The sequence below is a fragment of the Nerophis ophidion genome, linkage group LG21 (assembly GCF_033978795.1).
Source record: "Nerophis ophidion isolate RoL-2023_Sa linkage group LG21, RoL_Noph_v1.0, whole genome shotgun sequence".
Lineage (NCBI taxonomy): Eukaryota > Metazoa > Chordata > Actinopteri > Syngnathiformes > Syngnathidae > Nerophis > Nerophis ophidion.
The window spans coordinates 3,421,175-3,444,589 of NC_084631.1; the positions used below are offsets into that span (position 1 = coordinate 3,421,175).

General features: G+C 37.1%; 1 protein-coding gene across 1 annotated transcript in view; it reads left to right on the top strand.

Annotated features, from left to right (window-relative positions):
* LOC133539587 (uncharacterized) overlaps positions 1–23,415 on the top strand; it is a 198,440-nt gene that overhangs the window by 35,592 nt on the left and 139,433 nt on the right. Inside the window, exon 2 of the mRNA XM_061881608.1 lies at positions 15,477–15,579. Within this exon, the coding sequence (XP_061737592.1) occupies positions 15,477–15,579 (103 nt within the window). The remainder of the gene's footprint in view (positions 1–15,476; positions 15,580–23,415) is intronic.

Consider the following 23,415-nt stretch of genomic DNA (forward strand, 5'->3'; position numbering starts at 1 on the left):
TTCATTATGTAAAGCGCTTAGTCACTAGAGAAAAGCGCTATATAAATATTATTCACTTCACTTCATGACTGTTTATTTTGCCTGACGTTTATGGCTAATTCTCCATCGGAATAGGGATTTAGTCGTCTTAACAAGAAACATTTAAGTTTGCTTAAACGATTGGGGACATGTCACAGTTTACGGTAATGTCAAACACACACAAGTTCCCCTTTCACACAGGTGAAACTGACTTGGATTCCCACATGCCCAAAAACTTTTGTACAATCCTCACTTCCTTTTTCGAAAATTCGAAATGATTTCATTTTATTTTCCACGTGCATACAGTTACAATGTGGTACATTGCATACTTCTAGTTTCTAATTGCATGTCCGAAAAGGGTTAGGAAGAAGCAGAGCTTATTTAACCCCTAACTCTTTTCAATTCCATAGTTACGGTATTTTCCTTACCATAGGGCGCACCGGATTGTAAGGTGCACTGCCGATGAGTGGGTGTAGTCATTAAAGGGGTCATATTTTTTTTTTTTTCCTAAATGTAAAACACTTCCTTGTGGTCTACATAACATGTAATGGTTGTTCTCTGGTCAAAATGTTGCATAGATAATGTTTTACAGATCATCTTCAATCCGCTTTCTGACCGTCGCTTCCATATGCGCCGTTTTGTGGGCGGTCTTATTTACGTGGCTCACCTTCGACAGCGTCTTTTCCGCGTCATCTTTTTTGTAGCGGTGTAGCGTGCAAGGACGGGAGTGGAAGAAGTGTCAAAAGATGGAGCTAACTGTTTTAATGACATTCAGACTTTACTTCAATAAATAATGGAGCCGCATCGTTTAATCTGTGGCTCTGTGGAATTCTCTAATAACTAAAGATCCTTGGGTGAATAATTAAAACTCACTACACCAGTATGTTTTATTGCTTTCATGAAGAGTTTACTGACTGATATAAGTAAGAACTTTACACTATTTTATATTAGAAATGGCAACAGCGAAGGATGAATGTCGCATAACAAGTAGATAGAAAGAAAAAGCTTATCAACTACGGTGTCGGCACAGACTACAAAGGCGGATTCGCGCAATTTTTGACGATTTATGCAGATCCCAAACACAGATCAGCAGGTACCAAAAGGTAAGAAAAGTTGCTTTTGCATAATATTGCAAAATAAAACGCCAGACAATGTCTTACCTTAGACACACCATAATAATACTCCTATATTTAAAAAAACGGCGTGCAGCTTCATAACTTACCAAAGTCATACTAAAACATTTACTGATTTTTGAGTGCTTTGGGTAATGTGCTATATTTTCAATGAAACATACATAATGTTGGTGTTATTTACTTGAGTCATATTGCAATCCACACATATCTCTTATGTTTGACTGCCATCTACTGGTCGCACGTATCATTACACCTTGTAGCAAATAAAATAGCTTTGAGGTCGGTAAGCAAAACCAGAATTATTCCGTACATGAGGCGCACCGGGTTACAAGGCGCACTGTCGTGTTTTGAGAAGAAAAAAAATGATTTTAGGTGTGCCTTATAGTCCAGAAAATAGGGTAAATTTCTCAAGAGTACATTATTAAGTAGGTTGTGATTCACATAACGAGATGATTCGTTTTTGAATAACGCTCAAAAGCACATTTTTAAGGTGTGGCGACATTTATTTTATTTTGTAGTAGCAATAACGATTTGCTTGTTCATTTACAGAATCCGGTCGACTTTGTCTGTTTTCGCTTCATGAAACTGTGCACAGCGGCTTGTGCGCCTTTACACTCTGATAAAGATCACATTTCACAGTCCGCTGGACAAAAATGTGATTTGGGCCACTTTTGGCCTGCAGTGGAAATGTAGTCAGAGATTACCTGGCGAAAACAAGGTCGAAGTGGAAAGACATCAAAGAGCTCAGAGACGATAAGAGAGATTTTGCGATCATTTAGAGTAAAAAAACAGACATTGTTGTGAAATGTTTGCGCTCTCAAACAGAACTGACATTTTTCAGATAGTTTTACATCGATGATACAACGTAACAAGAAATCATCCTGCATATTTTATGAGCTACTATCCATCCATCCATGTTCTACCGCTTATTCCGCTGGTGCCTATCTCAGCTACAATCGGGCGGAAGGCGGGGTATATTAGCAACTAGCAAGCACATTTTGCATTAGAAATGTTTTATTCAAACAGGTGAAAACATGTTAGCATCTATAGCAGGGCCGCTGGCCTGTTCTAAAAATAGCTCAAATAGCAGCACTTACCAGTGAGCTGCCTCTATTTTTTAAATTGTATTTATTTACTAGCAAGCTGGTCTCGCTTTGCTCGACATTTTTAATTCTAAGAGAAACAAAACTCGAATAAAATTTGAAAATCCAAGAAAATACTTTAAAGACTTGGTCTTCACTTGTTTAAATAAATTCATTTATTTTTTTTACTTTGCTTCTTATAACTTTCAGAAAGACAATTTTAGAGAAAAAACACAACCTTAAAAATGATTTTAGGATTTTTAAACACATATACCTTTTTACCTTCCTTCCTCTTTTTTCTTGACCATTTAAATCAATGTTCAAGTAAATTTATTTTTATTTTATTTATATATATTTTTTGATTCATTATTATTATTTAAAGAAATGGAAGCTTTGTGTTATCAGAGTAAACATTGCAACATTTTCTTGTTACATTTCACCCGTTTGCTCCTAAATTTTTACTTTTTAAAATTTTTTCAATCGTATTTTTACAATGTGCCGTGGGGCCGTTAAAAAATTACCGGCGGGCCGCACTTTGGAAACCCCTGGTGTAAACAAACTACGGTGCATTCAAGGACCAGCAAAATGAGTAGGACAAAACGTCGCTCGCCAAATACTCGAATCGGTGAATCATGTTTAATACAAACAGTGTGCTTTATACCAATTAGGGAGGTTTGTGTCATGTTTGTCCTCCTACAGAAACCATATTAAAACAAAAAATATGTTTTTTTTTCCCTCATCTTTTTCCATTTTTCAAACATTTTTGAAAAAGCTCCAGGCAATGTTATCATGGACGCCTCTGACTATTTCAGCAAGACAAGTGTTACAACAGCGTGGCTTCGTAAAAAAAGAGTGCGGGTACTTTCCTGGCCCGCCTGCAGTCCTGACCTGTCTCCCATCGGAAATGTGTGGCGTATTATGAAGCGTAGACTGAAGCTCTACATCAGGGGTGCCCACACTTTTTCTGCAGGCGAGCTACTTTTCAATTGACCAACTCGAGGGGATCTACCTCATTTATATATATCATTTATATTTATTTATTTATGAAAGAGACATTTTTGTAAACAAGTTAAATGTGTTTAATGATAATACAAGCATGTGTAACACATATAGATGTCTTTCTTTCACAAAGACAAGAATATAAGTTGGTGTATTACCTGATTCTGATGACTTGCATTGATTGGAATCAGACAGTAATGATGATAACGCCCACATTTTCAAATGGAGGAGGAAAAAAAGTTGTCCTTTCTGTACAATACCACATGAAAGTGGTTGCTTTTTGGCATCTAATTCATCCAGCTTCCATACACTTTACAAGAAAAACATTGGCGGCAAATTCCGTAGCTTGCTTGATTGACATTCACGGCACCCGAGGGTCTTGTGAGATGACGCTGGCTGCTGCCAGTTCATTATTATGAAAAAATGACAGAGAGGAAGGCGAGAAACACTTTTTATTTCAACACACTTCCGTCAAAACTCTAAAGGCCGACTGCACATTTCCTATCTTCACAATAAAAGCCCTGCTTCATGCCGCCTGCGCTAACAAAATAAGAGTCTCGGAAAGCTGGCGTGCACAAGTGATGTGCACGCCAGCTTTCTGAGGGATCGCTTGTGCACGCCAGTTTTCCGAGACTCTGTATTTAGTTAGCGCAGGCAGCATGAAGCAGGGCTTTTATTGTGAAGATAGGAAATGTGCAGTCGGCCTTTAGAGTTTTGACGGAAGGTACGGCGCGAGAGTCTGTTGAAATAAAAAGTGTTTCTCGCCTTCCTCTCGGTCATATTTTCATAATAATGATCTTGCAGCAGCCAGCGTCATCTCACAAGACCCTCCGGTACCGTGAATGTCATTTAAGTGACGTCTTGGCGAAGATTGATAATCACTCATTTTTAGGTCTATTTTTTCTAAAAAGCCTGGCTGGAGATCGACTGACACACCCCCCGCGGTCGACTGGTAGCTCGCGATCGACGTAATGGGCACCCCTGATCTACATAAAGCAAGAATGGTAAATAATTCCACTTTCAAAGCTTCAACAATTAGTTTCCTCAGTTCCCAAACGTTTATTGAGTGTTGTTAAAAGAAAAGGTGATGTAACACAGTGGTGAACATGCCCTTTCCCAACTACTTTGGCACGTGTTGCAGCCATGAAAATCTAAGTTGATTATTATTTGCAAAAAAAACATAAAGTATATGAGTTTGAACATCAAATATGTTGTCTTTGTAGCATATTCAACTGAATATGGGTTGAAAATGATTTGCAAATCATTGTATTCCGTTTATATTTACATTTAACACAATTTCCCAACTCGTTTGGAAACAGGGTTTGTAAGTGCACAATACAATGTACGCATTGCCCTATAGTCCAACACATATTTGACCTTGTTTGATACAAAAATGCTCTTAGACAAGAGTGAAGGTACGCTTCAAAGTGCCTTCAGTCACTGGTCTATAAATTTGACGTCTTCTAAATGTCAGCTTGTCATGGACTTCCAAGTTGTTGCAAAGCCTGTGTTTGTGTATCAAGTGACTATTGTGCCAGCCAGCTGATGTGTTGACAGCTTTTGATTATTCATGCCGCTCACCTGTCGACTCGCTGCAGGGAATTCTGTCAGTGTCCTCGTTTATAAGCCACGAGTCAGACTTTCAGTCGGCCTACGAGCGACAACCGATCCGCCGAAGAGGTTCGACTGGATTAAATTCGTTATTTAGCGCAGCCTTGAATGGGAAAAGCAGTCGAAAATAGATATGGATATTTAGAATTTCTGATAATTTTCGCTTTTCTTTTTTATGCAATATGATCCCATTGACACTTTCTCAAAAGTCACGCTTCATATGGAATGTTGTTCCAAGAAACACAGCGAGGATCTCTGTTAAGCCTGTTCTGCTCAACATTCTCCAAGCACTGATTCATTGTTATGTTGAAAAGGCTTTTGTATCATGTCTTTACACAATGTGATGAACACATGTATGCGAATACAATTTTAGGTGAGTTTTGCAATTGTTTATTGCAGGGGTAGGGAACCTATGGCTCGCGAGCCAGATGTGGCTCTTTTGATGACTGCATCTGGCTCTCGGATAAATCTGAGCTGGCATCGCTCGACACGATAAGTAATGAATAATTCCACTTGTTAAAAATAACGTTCAAAATATAAAAAGTTCTCATGCTTTTTTATGATCAAGAAGTTGCGTTAATGGTAAGAAGTCATTTATTTATTATTGGTTAGTGTGGGGCTTGCCCTCCTGGGGGTTCTTCAGACCACCAAGCACCGACATGAGAGCCTGTTTCAGGGTTACAATATTGTTTTATTATTCAATTATACAAAAAAAGAAGGGAAAAACCAAAAGGAAAAAAAATGAAGATAGCAGAAACAAAAAGATTAAAAAACAAATTTAAAATGAAAAATAAATGAGAAAAACCAAAAAGAAGAAAAACGAACATTTATACAAAAAACAAAAACAAAATTAAAGCTGCAAGCAGCGTTGGACGGGTCCGCCTTTGGCTGCTGCCCCCGAGACCCACGGCCGGATAAGCGTTAGAAGACGCCTTGGAGCCACCATTTTGAGAATCTAATGCATTGTGAAAGTAATGCAGTTGTTGTATTGAAGTGAAAATATCAAACTTCCTGTTGATTTTTGCTAAAGTATGTCCATCCATCCATTTTCTACCGCTTATTCCCTTTTGGGGTCGCGGGGGGCGCTGGCGCCTATCTCAGCTACAATCAGGCGGAAGGCAGGGTACACCCTGGACAAGTCGCCACCTCATCGCAGGGCCAACACAGATAGACAGACAACATTCACACACTAGGGCCAATTTAGTGTTGCCAATCAACCTATCCCCAGGTGCATGTCTTTGGAAGTGGGAGGAAGCCGGAGTACCCGGAGGGAACCCACGCATTCACGGGGAGAACATGCAAACTCCACACAGACAGATCCCGAGCCTGGATTTGAACCCAGGACTGCAGGAACTTCGTATTGTGAGGCAGACGCACTAACCCCTCTGCCATCGTGAAGCCCCTAAAGTATGTTAATTATTAAAATGTAGGTCTAAGTGAGACCTACATAGTGTTTTTTGTTTCATGTCTCTCTGACATTCCTACCGGAAGTTACAAGCAGTTTTGTCTGTGTTTTCTTCCTAGGAGCAGTTTGTCCGTGTTGTATTCCTAGGGGGGCGGTAGAACGCAATTTTGAGTTTTGAGGTTAGGTTTTTTCATCAGATCGCAATTTTTGCCAGACCTGATGTGTGTGTCAAGTTTGGTGAGTTTAGAAGCATTTTAAGGGGGTCAAATAACAGCTCAAAGAGGCAACAATGACATTTTTCTAGGAGACTTTGCACAGGGGTTCTTTGAAGGCGCGTAAAATCAAAACCTGAGAACTTATCAAAACTCTGTTCTATACTTTTAATCAGAAGGGTTCAATCTCTCTCCTGTGCGAGTTTGAAGCCAAAACAACAAACGCACTCAGAGGAGATAATGTTTGAAGAAAGGTGACCGGTTTTTACAAAACTTTTGTTTTGAAGGGGGGATTGCAAACTTCCTGTTGATCTTTGTTTGGGGTTGTCAATCTATGAAATGTAGGTCTAAGCGAGACCTACATAGAGGTTTTTGTTTCATGTCTCTCCGACATTCTTACCGGAAGTTACAAGCAATTTTGTCTGTGTTTTCTTCTCATTATTGCAGGGGTGTCAAACTCAAATACAGAGTGGGCCAAAATTTTAAACTGAACGAAGCCGCGGGCCAAGGTTGAACAAATGAACCTTTTAATAGGGACCCAAACAAGTTTTGCATTGAATATTGATCAAGCGAGACTTTTATAACTTTATAGTGACATGCGAAATCGAGTTTCAAATAATACTAATCATTTAAAAATAGCAATGGCATATCAAATCAAATTTAATTAAAGCTGCAAGCAGCGTTGGTCGGGTCCGCCTTTGGCTGCTGCCGCCGCTACTCAAGCCCTGGTCTAAGTCAGACCAACATAGAGGTTTTTATTTCATGTCTCTACGACATTTCTAACAGAAGTTACATGCAGTTTTGTTTGGGTTTTTTCCTAGGGGGCGCTAGAGCGCAATTTTTATTTTTAGGGTTTGGTTTATTATTAGATGGCAATTTTCGCCAGTCCTGATGTGTGTGTAAAATTTGGTGAGATTTAAAGCATGGTAAGGGGGTCAAATTACAGATCAGCGTTTCTGGATGTTGTTGATGAATGGCTTTCGCTTTGTATAGTAGAGCTTTAACTTGCACTTTGAAGCATTTTAAAGGGGTCAAATTATAGCTCAAAGTGGCAAAAATGACATTTTTTAGGTAACTTTGCGCAGGGGTTCTTTGAAGGCGCATAAAATCAAAACGGGAGCAGTAATCAAAACTCCGTTCTATACTTTTAATCAGAAGGGTTCAATCTCTCTCCTGTGCGAGTTTGAAGCCGAAACGACAAATGGTCATAGGAGATAACTTTTGAAAAAAGGTGACGGGTCTTTACAAAACTTTTATTTTGAAGGGGTCATTTTTAACTTCCTGTTGATTTTTGCCGAAGGATGTCAATTATATAACTGTAGGTCTAAGTGAGACCTACATGGAAGTTTTTGTTTCACGTCTTTCCGGCATTCCTACTGGAAGTTACAAGCAATTTTGTTTGTATTTTCTTCCTAGGAGCAGTTTTTGCTGTGTTTTATTCAAAAATTGCGCTATTTTGAGTATTGGAATTTGGTTTTTTCTTTAGATCGCAATTTTTGCCAGTCCTGATGTGTGTGCCAAGTTTGGTGAGTTTTGAAGCATTTTAAGGGGGTCAAATTACGGCTCAAAGAGGCAAAAATAGCATTTTTTTGCAAAAATGTTGCTTTGAATGGGTTTTTGTAAAATTTTTGTTGATTTTTGCCCCAGAAGATACAATTATGAAATTTAGGTCTAAGTTAGACCTACGTGACAGTTTTTGTTTCATGTCTGTACGACATTCCTAACGGAAGTTACAAGCAGTCTGTTTTTCTTTCTTTCCTAGGGGGCGCTAGCGCGCAATTTAGATTTTTCTGGTTTGGCTGCCTAATAAGTTGGGAAGGCATGCCAGACCGATGTGTGTGTCAAATTTGGTGAGTTTTGAAGCATGTTAAGGGGGTGAAATTACAGCGCATAGGTGCGGAATAAAGAAATAATAATAAAATGCACCAGTTTCAATAGGGTCCTTGGCCCATTGCAAAAAGACTCCTGTGGAGTCCTTTTGCAATGGGCCAAGGACCCTAATAAGAAATTGAATGCCTCTTTTCTATTTGCAGCCTTCTCGTGTAAATATCAAAATAAACTTTTCCCACAGGCTAATAATACATTTTTATATTGTAGCGTCCAGGAAGAGGTAGTGCTGCAAGGGGTTCTGTGTATTTGTTCTGTTGTGTTTATGTCGTGTTACGGTGCGGATGTTCTCCCGAAATGTGCTTGTCATTCTCGTTTAGTGTTGGTTCACTGTGTGGCGCATATTTGTAACAGTCTTAAAGTTGTGTATACGGCCACCCTCAGTGTGACATGTATGGCTGTTGACCAAGCTCGCATTGCATTAGTGTGTGTGTGTGTGTGTGTGTGTGTGTGTGTGTGTGTGTGTGTGTGTGTGTGTGTGTGTGTGTGTGTGTGTGTGTGTGTGTGTGTAAAAGCCACATATATCATGTGACTAGACCAGAGTTTGACACCCATGTACTATGGTATTTAAAAAAAAAAAAAACAAAAAAAAAACTTTTATTTTTTAAATCTTATCTTCACTTCCTGGCTGAAAAAAAACTATTATTTTTGTAATTGTCTTTTTACTTCCTGACTGAAAAAGCACTTTTATTTTTTTGTAATTGCTTCTTCACTTCCTGACTGAAGAAGCACTTTTATTTTTGTAATTGTTTCTTCACTTCCTGACTGAAGAAGCACTTTTGTTTTTGTAATTGCTTCTTCACTTCCTGACTGAAGAAGCACTTTAATTTTTTTGTAATTGTTTCTTCACTTCCTGACTGAAGAAGCACTTTTATTTTGGTAATCTTTCTTCCCTTCCTGACTGAAATTATTTTTAATTTTTGTCATAATTTAATTACTTTGTGACCGGAGAAAAAAATATTTTATTTTTGTAAATGTTTCTTCACTTCCTAGCTGAATTTTTTATTTATTTTTTATTTAATCATGTCTTCACTTCCTGGCTGAAAAAAAGATGTATTTTTGTAATCGTTTCTTCACTTCCTGACTGGAAAAAAACACACATTTTTGTAATTTTCTTCCCTTCCTGATTTAAAAAAACAGTATTTTTTTTCATCGTTTCTTCACTTTGTGACTGAGGGAAAAAAACGCTTTTATTTTTGTAATCATTTCTTCACGTCCTGACTGGAAAAAAAGCTTTTATTAACCGTTTCTTAATTTCCTGACTGGGAAAAACACTTTTATATTTATATCGTAGTGGTTCGTGTTCTGGTTTGTGCAGCCCTTTGAGACACTAGTGATTTAGGGCTATATAAGTAAACATTGATTGATTGATAAAAAAAAAAAAAAATCATATACCATATTTTCCGGGTACCGTATTTTCCAGACCATAGGGCACACTGGATTATAAGGCGCACTGCCGATGATTGGTCTATTTTCGATCTTTTTTTTTCATATATAAGGCGCACCGGATTATAAGGCGCATTAAAGGAGTCACATTATTGTATTGTTTTTCTAAATGTAAAACACTTCCTTGTGGTCTACATCAGTGGTCCCCAACCACCGGGCCACTGGGTTGATTGAATAATTTTTTCCCAAAAAATTTATTTTTAAAATATTTATTTTTTATTTTTTTTATTTTTATTTTATTAGATCAACATAAAAACACAAGATTCACTTACAATTAGTGCATCAACCCCAAACACTTCCTTGTGGTCTACATCAGTGGTCCCCAACCACCGGGCCACCGGGTTGATTGAATAATTTTTTATAAAAAATTTTTTTTTTAAATATTTTTATTTATTTTTTATTTTTTTTATTTTATTAGATCAACATAAAAAACACAAGATGCACTTACAATTAGTGCATCAACCCCAAACACTTCCTTGTGGTCTACATCTGTGGTCCCCAACCACCGGACCACCGGGTCGATTGAAGAATTTTTTATAAAAAATGTTTTTTTTAAATATTTTTATTTATTTTTTGTTTTTTTAATTTTATTAAATCAACATAAAAAACACAAGATGCACTTACAATTAGTGCATCAACCCCAAACACTTCCTTGTGGTCTACATCTGTGGTCCCCAACCACCGGGCCACCGGATCGATTGAAGAATTTTTTATAAAAAAAATTTTTGAAATATTTTTATTTATTTTCAATTTTTTTAATTTTATTAGATCAATATAAAAAACACAAGATGGACTTACAATTAGTGCACCAACCCCAAACACTTCCTTGTGGTCTACATCAGTGGTCCCCAACCACCGGGCCACCGGGTCGATAGAAGAATTTTTTATAAAAAATTTTTTTTAAATGTTTTTATTTTTTTTATTTTATTAGATCAACATAAAAACACAAGATGGACTTACAATTAGTGCACCAACCCCAAACACTTCCTTGTGGTCTACATCAGTGGTCCCCAACCACCGGGCCACCGGGTCGATTGAAGAATTTTTTATAAAAACATTTTTTTTTTAAATATTTTTATTTATTTATTTATTTTTTTCATTTTATTAAATCAACATAAAAAACACAAGATGCACTTACGATTAGTGCACCAACCCCAAACACTTCCTTGTGGTCTACATCTGTGGTCCCCAACCACCGGACCACCGGGTCGATTGAAGAATTTTTTATAAAAAATGTTTTTTTTAAATATTTTTATTTATTTTTTGTTTTTTTAATTTTATTAAATCAACATAAAAAACACAAGATGCACTTACAATTAGTGCATCAACCCCAAACACTTCCTTGTGGTCTACATCTGTGGTCCCCAACCACCGGGCCACCGGATCGATTGAAGAATTTTTTATAAAAAAATTTTTTGAAATATTTTTATTTATTTTCAATTTTTTTAATTTTATTAGATCAATATAAAAAACACAAGATGGACTTACAATTAGTGCACCAACCCCAAACACTTCCTTGTGGTCTACATCAGTGGTCCCCAACCACCGGGCCACCGGGTCGATAGAAGAATTTTTTATAAAAAATTTTTTTTAAATGTTTTTATTTTTTTTATTTTATTAGATCAACATAAAAAACACAAGATGGACTTACAATTAGTGCATCAACCCCAAACACTTCCTTGTGGTCTACATCTGTGGTCCCCAACCACCGGACCACCGGGTCGATTGAAGAATTTTTTATAAAAAATGTTTTTTTTAAATATTTTTATTTATTTTTTGTTTTTTTAATTTTATTAAATCAACATAAAAAACACAAGATGCACTTACAATTAGTGCATCAACCCCAAACACTTCCTTGTGGTCTACATCTGTGGTCCCCAACCACCGGGCCACCGGATCGATTGAAGAATTTTTTATAAAAAAAATTTTTGAAATATTTTTATTTATTTTCAATTTTTTTAATTTTATTAGATCAATATAAAAAACACAAGATGGACTTACAATTAGTGCACCAACCCCAAACACTTCCTTGTGGTCTACATCAGTGGTCCCCAACCACCGGGCCACCGGGTCGATAGAAGAATTTTTTATAAAAAAATTTTTTTAAATGTTTTTTTTTTTTTTATTTTATTAGATCAACATAAAAAACACAAGATGGACTTACAATTAGTGCACCAACCCCAAACACTTCCTTGTGGTCTACATCAGTGGTCCCCAACCACCGGGCCACCGGGTCGATTGAAGAATTTTTTATAAAAACATTTTTTTTTAAAATATTTTTATTTATTTATTTATTTTTTTCATTTTATTAAATCAACATAAAAAACACAAGATGCACTTACGATTAGTGCACCAACCCCAAACACTTCCTTGTGGTCTACATCTGTGGTCCCCAACCACCGGACCACCGGGTCGATTGAAGAATTTTTTATAAAAAATGTTTTTTTTAAATATTTTTATTTATTTTTTGTTTTTTTAATTTTATTAAATCAACATAAAAAACACAAGATGCACTTACAATTAGTGCATCAACCCCAAACACTTCCTTGTGGTCTACATCTGTGGTCCCCAACCACCGGGCCACCGGATCGATTGAAGAATTTTTTATAAAAAAAATTTTTGAAATATTTTTATTTATTTTCAATTTTTTTAATTTTATTAGATCAATATAAAAAACACAAGATGGACTTACAATTAGTGCACCAACCCCAAACACTTCCTTGTGGTCTACATCAGTGGTCCCCAACCACCGGGCCACCGGGTCGATAGAAGAATTTTTTATAAAAATTTTTTTTTAAATGTTTTTATTTTTTTTATTTTATTAGATCAACATAAAAAACACAAGATGGACTTACAATTAGTGCACCAACCCCAAACACTTCCTTGTGGTCTACATCAGTGGTCCCCAACCACCGGGCCACCGGGTCGATTGAAGAATTTTTTATAAAAAAATTTTTTTTAAATATTTTAATTTTTTTTTTTTTTTTTTCATTTTATTAGATCAACATAAAAAACACAAGATGCACTTACAATTAGTGCACCAACCCCAAACACTTCCTTGTGGTCTACATCAGTGCTCCCCAACCACCGGGCCACCAGGTCGATTAAATAATTTTTTATAAAAAAAATTTTTTTTAAATATTTTTATTTATTTAAAAAATATGTATTTTATTAAATCAACATAAAAAACACAAAATGAACTTACAATTAGTGCACCAACCTAAAACACCTCCCTTTTTCATGACAAAATAAATAAATAAAAGTTGTTTATACGGCCACCCTCAGTGTGACCTGCATGGCTGTTGACCAAGTATGCCTTGCATTCACTCGGGTGTGTGAAAGGCCGTAGATATTATGTGACTGGACCGGCACGCAAAAGCAGTGCCTTTAAGGTTTATTGGCGCTCTGTACTTCTCCCTACGTCCGTGTACCACTCCGTACGGCGGTGTTTTAAAAAGTCATACATTTTACTTTTTGAAACCAATACCGATAATTTCCGATATTACATTTTTAAAACACCGGCAGTACGATATTATCGTGAATCTCTAGATATAAGTAAGAACTTTACACTACTTTATAGTGGAAGTGGCAACAGCGGAAGTTGAATGACACATAACAAGAAGATTCGAGAAAAACAAGAAGTTTATCGATTACGACGGACTGAAAAGGCGAAACAAAACGCCGAATAATATTTCTTATCTTTTACACACACCGTTATAATACTCGTATGTTGAATCAAATCAAACGGTGCAACCTACGCTTATCTCTTATGTTTGACTGCCATCTACTGGTCATATTTATCACTGCACCATGTGTCAAACCAAATTGCTTCGAGGTGGTTAAGCTCAACCAAACTTCTTCCTTACATTAGGCGCACCGGGTTATTAGGCTCACTGTCGAGTTTTGATAAAAGTGCGCCTTATAGTCCGGAAAATACGGTATATATCAGGGGTCGGGAACCTTTTTGGCTAAGAGAGCCAAGAAAGCCAAATATTTTAAAATGTATTTCTGTAAGAGCCATATAATATTTTTTTTTAACACTGACCACAACTAAACACATGCATTTTTAAGTAAGACCAACATTTCTAGAGTATAATAAGTCTCTTATTCTTTGGAATAACATTGTTATTCTGATGCTAACTGTGGAGGGGGCGTGGGCTGCAGCGAAGCAGGGTGTGCCAGGACCGGCCTCGAAATCAGTGACAGGTGCGTAGATGGCCCAGCTGGGCCCTGTTATCCAATCACCTGTCGCTCTGTTATAAGCAGCAGCCAGTAGGAGAAACGGGGTTGAAACTGGAGCCAATTTTTGATTTGTTTTATCCTTTTTTTCTTTTGTTTTTGTTGACTTAACTTTTTTTGCTTTGTTTTTTCCCTTTTTATTTTTTTGTGTTTTTTGTATAATTTTCTTGTTCTTTTTCTTCATTTTAATTTTTTTGTTTTTCATTCGTTCTTTAATCCTTTATTGTTTTATTTTTTTTCCTTTGCTTTTTCCCATTTATTTTTTTGTTTTTGTTTTTTGTATAAATTTTCTTGTTTTTCTTCTTTTTGGTTTTTCTCATTTATTTTTCATTTTAAATTTGTTTTTTAATCTTTTTTTTTCTTCCCTTTGTTTCTGCTGTCTTCAATTTTTCCCTTCTTTTTTTGTATAATTGAATAATAAAACAATATTGTAACCCTGAAACAGGCTCTCATGTCGGTGCTTGGGGGTCTGAAGAACCCCCAGGAGGGCAAGCCCAACACTAACCAATAATAAATAAATGACTTCTTACCATTAACGCAACTTCTTGAACATAAAAAAGCATGAGAATTTTTTATATTTTGAACGTTATTTTTAACAAGTGAAATTATTCATTACTTATCGTGTCAAGCGATGTCAGCTCAGATTTATCTGAGAGCCAGATGCAGTCATCAAAAGAGCCACATCTGGCTCTAGAGCCATAGGTTCCCTAACCCTGATATATATGGTAGTTTTTAAAAACAAAAAAGGGTTGATTTTCATTAAAATATTACCAGAAAATTTGATTTTGTGCAGTTTTCCTTTTATGCATTTTCATTTTTCCAGATAAACACAAGAAAATGCAACGTGATGACAAATTGAACCGGAAGCAGTATGTAAAGGTCGCCCTCTAGTGGGTTCTTTGGACCACCAAGCACCGACATGATAGCCCGGTTCAGGTTCAATACAGTTGTATTTTTCAATAAAGTCTGTGGGTTGCATTCCAGGCTGTGACAGGCACGCTCTGGCTCTCACGCCAGCTCCAACAACGTCTCTCCTCCCGGTTTATAGGGAGCGACAGGTGATTAGATAAAAAAGGCCCACTTGGGCCATCTATGCACCTGTCGCTGACTTCAAGACCGGTCCTGGCACAACCTGTTACGATGCAGGGCCGCGGGCCACACCCCCCTCCACACAGTATTTTAACTTTTCCTTCGCGTTTAGCATGTTTTTAGCATAATGGTAACACCTTTGTCCTCCTATTGTCGTTTTCAAAAAGAGTCATTAAATGTATGTCCAACTTTTGTTTATAGAATTCGAAATAGAATGAACAGAAGGTACAAAGCATCACATTTATGTCACCAACATCTTTAAAAAGCTCAGATATGCTTTATTATTGTTACGGACATTAGATTTTGGTCCGACCTTATTACATTGTTGTGATATTTGTACTGTTGTGTGCTTCAGTGCTGCTGAACCAATTAACAGTCCGGTGGAAGGACCGGGCCGGGATAACAATATCTCTGACAAGACAAGCTCTTCCATCTATGCCACCGCACCAAGGTCAAAGGTCAGTAAAGTGGGTTCTATTTTGGGGGGTGGATTTAGACATGGTCTGACACAGCATTGTGGGTTCTATCAACATACAAACCCCGTTTCCATATGAGTTGGGAAATGGTGTTAGATGTAAATATAAACAGAATACAATGATTTGCAAATCCTTTTCAAGCCATATTCAGTTGAATATGCTACAAAGACAACATATTTGATGTTCAAACTTGGCAAATAATCATTAACTTTAGAGTTTGATGCCAGCAACGCGTAACAAAGAAGTCGGGAAAGGTGGCAATAAATACTGATAAAGTTGAGGGATGCTCATCAAACACTTATTTGGAACATCCCACAGGTGTGCAGGCTAATTGGGAACAGGTGGGTGCCATGATTGGCTATAAAAGCAGCTTCCATGAAATGCTAAGTCATTCACAAACAAAGATGGGGCGAGGGTCACCACTTTGTAAGCAAATAATCGAACAGTTTTAGAACAACATTTCTCAACGAGCTATTGCAAGGAATGTAGGGATTTTACCATCTACGGTCCGTAAAATCATCAAAAGGTTCAGAGAATCTGGAGAAATCACTGCACGTAAGCAATGATATTACAGACCTTTGATTCCTTAGGCGGTACTGCATTAAAAACCGACATCAGTGTGTAAAGGATATCACCACATGGGCTCAGGAACACTTCATAAAACCGCTGTCAGTAACTACAGTTGGTCGCTACATCTGTAAGTGCAAGTTAAAGCTCTACTATGCAAAGCGAAAGCCATTTATCAACAACATCCAGAAACGCCGCCGGCTTCTCTGGGCCCGAGATCATCTAAGATGGACTGATGCAAAGTGGAAAAGTGTCCTGTGGTCTGACGAGTATACATTTCAAATTGTTTTGGTAGGGCGGCATAGCTCGGTTGGTAGAGTGGCCGTGCCAGCAACTTGAGGGTTGCAGGTTTGATTCCCGTTTGTGCCATCCTAGTTACTGCCGTTGTATCCCTGGGCAAGACACATAACCCACCTGCTCCCAGTGCCACCCACACTGGTTTAAATGTAACTTAGATATTGGGTGTCACTATGTAAAGTGCTTTGATTCACTTGAGAAAAAGCGCTATATAAATATAATTCACTTCACTTCACTTTTCGGAAATATTCGACATCGTGTCATCCGGACCAAAGGGGAAGTGAACCATCCAGACTGTTATCGACGCAAAGTTCAAAAGCCAGCATGTGGGATGGTATGGGGGGGCATTAGTGCCCAAGGCATGGGTAACTTACACATCTGTGAAGGCACCATTAATGCTGGAAGGTACATACAGGTTTTGGAACAACATATGCTGCCATCTAAGCGCCGTCTTTTTCATGGACGCTCCTGCTTATTTCAGCAAGACAAGTGTTGCAACAGCGTCGCTTCGTAGTAAAAGAGTGCGGGTACTTTCCTGGCCCGCTTGCAGTCCAGACCTGTCTCCCATCAAAAATGGCGCTTTATGAAGTGTAAAATACGACAGCGGAAACCCCGGACTGTTGAAAGTTGAAGCTCTACATAAAACAAGAATGGGAAAGAATTCCACTTTCAAAGCTTCAACAATTAGTTTCCTCAGTTCCCAAACGTTTATTGAGTGTTGTTAAAAGAAAAGGTGATGTAACACAGTGGTGAACATGCCCTTTCCCAACTACTTTGGCACGTGTTGCAGCCATGAAATTCTAAGTTAATTATTATTAACAAAAACAACAAAAAACTTTATGAGTTTGAACATCAAATCTCTTTTCTTTGTAGTGCATTCAATTGAATATGAGTTGATAAGGATTTGTAAATCATTGTATTCTGTTTATATTTACATCTAACACAATTTCCCAACTCATATGGAAACGGGGTTTGTACTTGAGTCATATTGCCATCATATTGTAGGTGACACATATCTCTTATGTTTGACTGCCATCTACTGGTCACACTTACCATCACACCATGTACCAAATAAAATTGCTTTAAGGTAGGTTAGCAAAACCAGAATCATTCCGTACATGAGGCGCAACGGTTTATAAGACGCACTGTCGAGTTTTGAGAAAATAAAAATGATTTTAAGTGCGCCTTATAGTTCGGAAAATATGGTAATTAGCCTTGCAGACGTGCCATAAATGATTGTGTGTTTGAAAGTATGAACATTTATTAGCCATAGCGGGCTAAACGAAATGACTCGGAGGGCCAAATTTGGCCCCCGGTCCCATCTTTGGGCACCCTTGATAAGACTTCCTGTGTGGCTAAGGCAAGCAACTTGATAAGACTTCCTGTGTGGCTAAGGCAAGCAACTTGATAAGACTTCCTGTGTGGCTAAGGCAAGCAACTTGATAAGACTTCCAGTGTGGCTAAGGCAAGCAACTTGATAAGACTTCCTGTGTGGCTAAGGCAAGCAACTTGATAAGACTTCCTGTGTGGCTAAGGCAAGCAACTTGATAAGACTTCCTGTGTGGCTAAGGCAAGCAACTTGATAAGACTTCCTGTGTGGCTAAGGCAAGCAACTTGATAAGACTTCCTGTGTGGCTAAGGCAAGCAACTTGATAACACTTCCTGTGTGGCTAAGGCAAGCAACTTGATAAGACTTCCTGTGTGGCTAAGGCAAGCAACTTGATAAGACTTCCTGTGTGGCTAAGGCAAGCAACTTGATAAGACTTCCTGTGTGGCTAAGGCAAGCAACTTGATAAGACTTCCTGTGTGGCTGAGGCAAGCAACTTGATAAGACTTCCTGTGTGGCTAAGGCAAGCAACTTGATAAGACTTCCTGTGTGGCTGAGGCAAGCAACTTGATAAGACTTCCTGTGTGGCTAAGGCAAGCAACTTGATAAGACTTCCTGTGTGGTTAAGGCAAGCAACTTGATAAGACTTCCTGTGTGGCTAAGGCAAGCAACTTGATAAGACTTCCTGTGTGGCTAGGGCAAGCAACTTGATAAGACTTCCTGTGTGGCTAAGGCAAGCAACTTGATAAGACTTCCTGTGTGGCTAAGGCAAGCAACTTGATAAGACTTCCTGTGTGGCTAAGGCAAGCAACAACCATAACATTCTGCACTCTTTGCATGCGGTTCTACGCACGTTTTTTGGGCTTGTGGAGGCGGATCGAGTACTTAGCCTTTCTTGACCGTGCGTGTTCAATTACCCAAGAAATGCATTACGCAAGTTACACATCACATTGAGTGCATACCTGTCCTGGATAATTACAGCCATGAAGTTGAAAGCAGGTGTGTTGCCAAGTGGATGTGCAATACATCCGCCACACTTGAACTAGACTCTGATTTGTTTACCAGCGAGGGCGGACCAATCCTTATTTGTGGCCACAAATGAATGGGAAACACATAACATTTGTGTGGGTAGCATGACTCTTCTATGTCGGGGGTGTCCAAACTTTTTCCACTGAGGGCCGCACACTGAAAAATCAGAGCAAGCGGGGGCCGTTTTCATTATTTTTATTTCAAAAACCAATACGATATATGTATAAAAAAATATACATTTAGGCCTCCACTCAGTTGGCTTGGTTTGTTCCCAATAACTGGGATATGGAATGTGACATCCCTACCTGTAAAGGTTTTATTCATTGCCAGTGTTTCCATACAATGATATAAGAATAGAATAGAAAGTACTTTATTGATCCCTGGGGGGAATTCAGCACCACAGTTTGCTCACAATAAACAATAAACACTTAAGTATTTTTTACATGTGAATAATATATATCCAGTCTATTATAACAGCATTTATCACATTTGAATAATATAAATCCAATTTATTATAAATCATTATTCACATGTGAATAATACAAATACAGTATTACACAGCATTATTCACATGTAAATATATAAATACAGTCAATTATACAGCATTATTCACATGTGAATAATATAAATACGGTCTATTATACAGCATGTTTCACATGTGAATAATATAAATACAGTCTATTATACAGCATTATTCACATGTGAATAATATAAATAGGGTCTATTATACAGCATGTTTCACATGTGAATAATATAAATACAGTCTATTATACAGCATTATTCACATGTGAATAATATAAATAGGGTCTATTATACAGCATTATTTACATGTGAATAATATAAATACAGTCTATTATACAGCATTATTTACATGTGAATAATATAAATACGGTCTATTATACAGCATTATTTACATGTCAATAATATAAATACAGTCTATTATATGGCATTATTTACGTGTAAATAATACAAATACCGTCTGTTATACAGCATTTTTCACATGTGAATAATATAAATACGGTCTATTATACAGCATTATTATCATGTGAATAATGTAAATTCAGTCTATTATACACCATTATTCACATGTGAATAATATAAATACGGTCTATTATACAGCATTATTTACATGTGAATAATATAAATACAGGTTATAATACAGAACCTTTCAAATATGACATGAATATTATAGTCTATTATACAGCATTATTCTCATGTAAATAATATAAATTCAGTCTATTATACAGCATTATTCACATGTGGATAATATAAATACAGTGTATATATATATATATATATATATATATATATATATATATATATATATATATATTGAGGGCGGGGAGCGCCCCCTGCAGCCCAAAGTTGGTGGAAGATGTGTTTTCAAGTCTTGAAAGATGAAATTTGACTTCGTTTTGCTGCAAATTTTCCCTTTTATGCACTTTGAAACCCCCTGCTCTTATTTGACTTAAGTCTCCCACATGCATGTAAGATACTGCATATTAAAAAATATTTTTTAGGAAATAAAACATACACAATATTTGGACTGAAACTCTTTGTAAAAAAAAAAACAACATTATTTGTAAAAACATTATTTGTATTTCCCCGCCTCACTAATAACTCCAACATGCTGCAAAGTCAACACTTGACTTAGTGACCGAGTGGCACTTCTTTTGGGGTCAGCTGAATATGCAAATCATTGTGTGAACATGAAGATCCTTTGGACGACTGTGAACTTGTTATCAGCTCCGCCTGTGAGAAGACAAAAAGACAAGAAATTCTTGTTATGCAAAACATGTCAACTTTTATGACCCTTTTATTCAAATGACTCCTTGCACGTTTCAACCTTCCTTGTTGCTACCTTATGATTGACAATGTAACCAGGTGGCTTTTCCGCCAATTGGTTACTTATTTCGTACTTGCATCTACTCATTTACATTAGTGCAAACATGAATGTTGATATTGATAATACGTGCTATTTTGCATTTAAAATCTTTGACACCAGCAGTCCTGCAGCACGTTTACATGGGCGAGGCTTGACAAGCAGTAAACATTAGAACTCATCTTGATTTGTACAGGCCTTAATCACAAATTCCTCAAATTGCTTCACAAACGACAACTAGGGTTGTCCCGACACCAATATTTTGGTACCAGTACTAAATAATTGTTTTAGATCAGGGGTCGGGAACCTTTTTGGCTGAGAGAGCCAAGAAGCCAAATATTTTTAAAATGTATCTCCGTAAAAGCCATATAATATTTTTTTCAACACTGAACACAACTCAAAGCGTGCATTTTCAAGTAAGACCAACATTTCTAGAGTATAATAGGTCTCTTATTATTTATAATAACATTGTTATTCTGAAGCTAACTGTGGAGGGGGCGTGGCCTACGGGCCTGCAGCGAAGCGGGGTGTTGCCAGGGTCGACCTCGAAATCAGTGACAGGTGCGTAGATGGCCCAGCTGGGCCTTGTTTTCTAATCACCTGTCGCTCTGTTTATAAGCAGCAGCCAGGAGAGAGCGAGAACCAAAGAGAAAAAGACAATTACTGGAAAGCAACTAAGAGACTTGTTGAAAAATAAAAAAATATTGTAACCCTGGAACAGGCTCTCATGTCGGTGCCTGGTGGTCTGAAGAACCCCCAAGAGGGCAAGCCCCACACTAACCAATAATAAATAACTTCTTACCATTAACGCAACTTCTTGAACATAAAAATGCATGAGAATGTTTTATATTTTGAACGTTATTTTTGATTACAAGTGGAATTATTCATTATTTATCGTGCTGAGCAAAGTCAGCTCAGATTTATCCGAGAGCCAGATGCGGTCATCAAAAGAGCCACATCTGGCTCGCGAGCCATAGGTTCCCTACCCCTGTTTTAGATCTTTAAGATGGAAACTGTAGTGATGTTTTCAAATGAGCATAAGTCTTGAACTATAAAAAGTATTTCAATGGTTGGAATCTGCGTTTTTGCATGACACAGTAGTTACTATGGTAATCTAATTAGTTACTATGGTAATCTAATGAGTTACTATGGTCATGTAAGTCGCAGCAGCTCAGACGGGGTACCAAGCAGTGTGGGTGTGTTTCCACTGAGTGTCAGCCTGAAACGTGGGTGTCAGGGACAGACGCGGAAGGAGATTTTTACAACAAAGTTCGAAAGCTTAGTGATATATCAGATGTATCAGATTGTAGGTGAGTTTTTTTTTTTAACCTTCGCGTTTATATTTCGCTGCGATTCGTGCATTTTTTTTGTGTTTCGCTTGATTGTAAAATATGTCGATGGAGAGGGGGTGTGACGTTCAATGTTGTCAATATTCAGTGTTTTATCGTTCATAGTTAATATTGTAAATCACACAGTCTGTATTTTCATGTACATTCTGGGTGTCTCATTCAGTATAAAATGAGACACTAAGTTTAAAACTTAGTGATGTATCAGATATATCAGATTGTGGGTGTTTTTTTTTTCTATCCTTCGCGTTCATATTTCGCTGTGTTTGTTGCATTTTTGTTGCATTTCGCTTGATTGTTAAGTTAAGTTAAAGTTAAAGTACCAATGTCAAATATATCAATCGAGAGGGTGAGTTACGTTCATATGTTGTCAATATTCAGTGTTTTATCGTTCATAGTTAATATTGTAAATCACACATTCTGTATTTTCATGTACATTCTGGGTGTCTCATTCAGTATAAAATAATACACTAAGTTTAAAATGTTATGATATATCAGATATATTAGATCGTAGGTGGGGTTTTTTACCCTTCACTTTCATATTTCACTGTGTTTGTTGGATTTTTGCTGTGTTTCGCTTGATTCTAAATATCGATCGAGAGTCTGTGAGACGTTTACATGTTGTCAATATTCAGTGTTTTATCGTTCATAGTTAATATTGTAAATCACACATCCTGTATTTTCATGTACATTCTGGGTGTCTCATTCAGTATAAAATAATACACTAAGTTTAAAATTTTATGATATATCAGATATATTAGATCTTAGGTGGGGTTTTTTTACCCTTCGCATTCATATTTCACTGTTTGTTGCATTTTTGTTGCGTTTCACTTGATTGTAAAATATGTCGATGGAGAGGGTGAGTGACATTCATATGTTGTCAATATTCAGTGTTTTATCGTTCATAGTTAATATTGTAAATCCCACATTCTTTAATTTCATGTACATTCTGGGTGTCTCATTCAGTATAAAATAATACACTAAGTTTAAAATTTTGTGATATGTCAGATATATTAGATCGTAGGTGGGGTTTTTTACCCTTCACTTTCATTATTCACGGTGTTTGTTGGATTTGTGCTGTGTTTCGCTTGATTCTAAATAATATCGATGGAGAGGTGGTGGGACGTTCACATGTTGTTAATATTCAGTGTTTTATCGTTCATAGTTAATATTGTAAATCACACATTCTGTATTTTCACGTACATTCTGGGTGTCTCATTCAGTATAAAACAAGACACTAAGTTTAAAGCTTAGTGATATATCAGATATATTACATCTTAGGTGTTGTTTTTTTTTACCCTTCGCATTCATATTTCACTGTGTTTCTTGCATTTTTGTTGCGCTTCGCTTGATTGTAAATAATATCGATG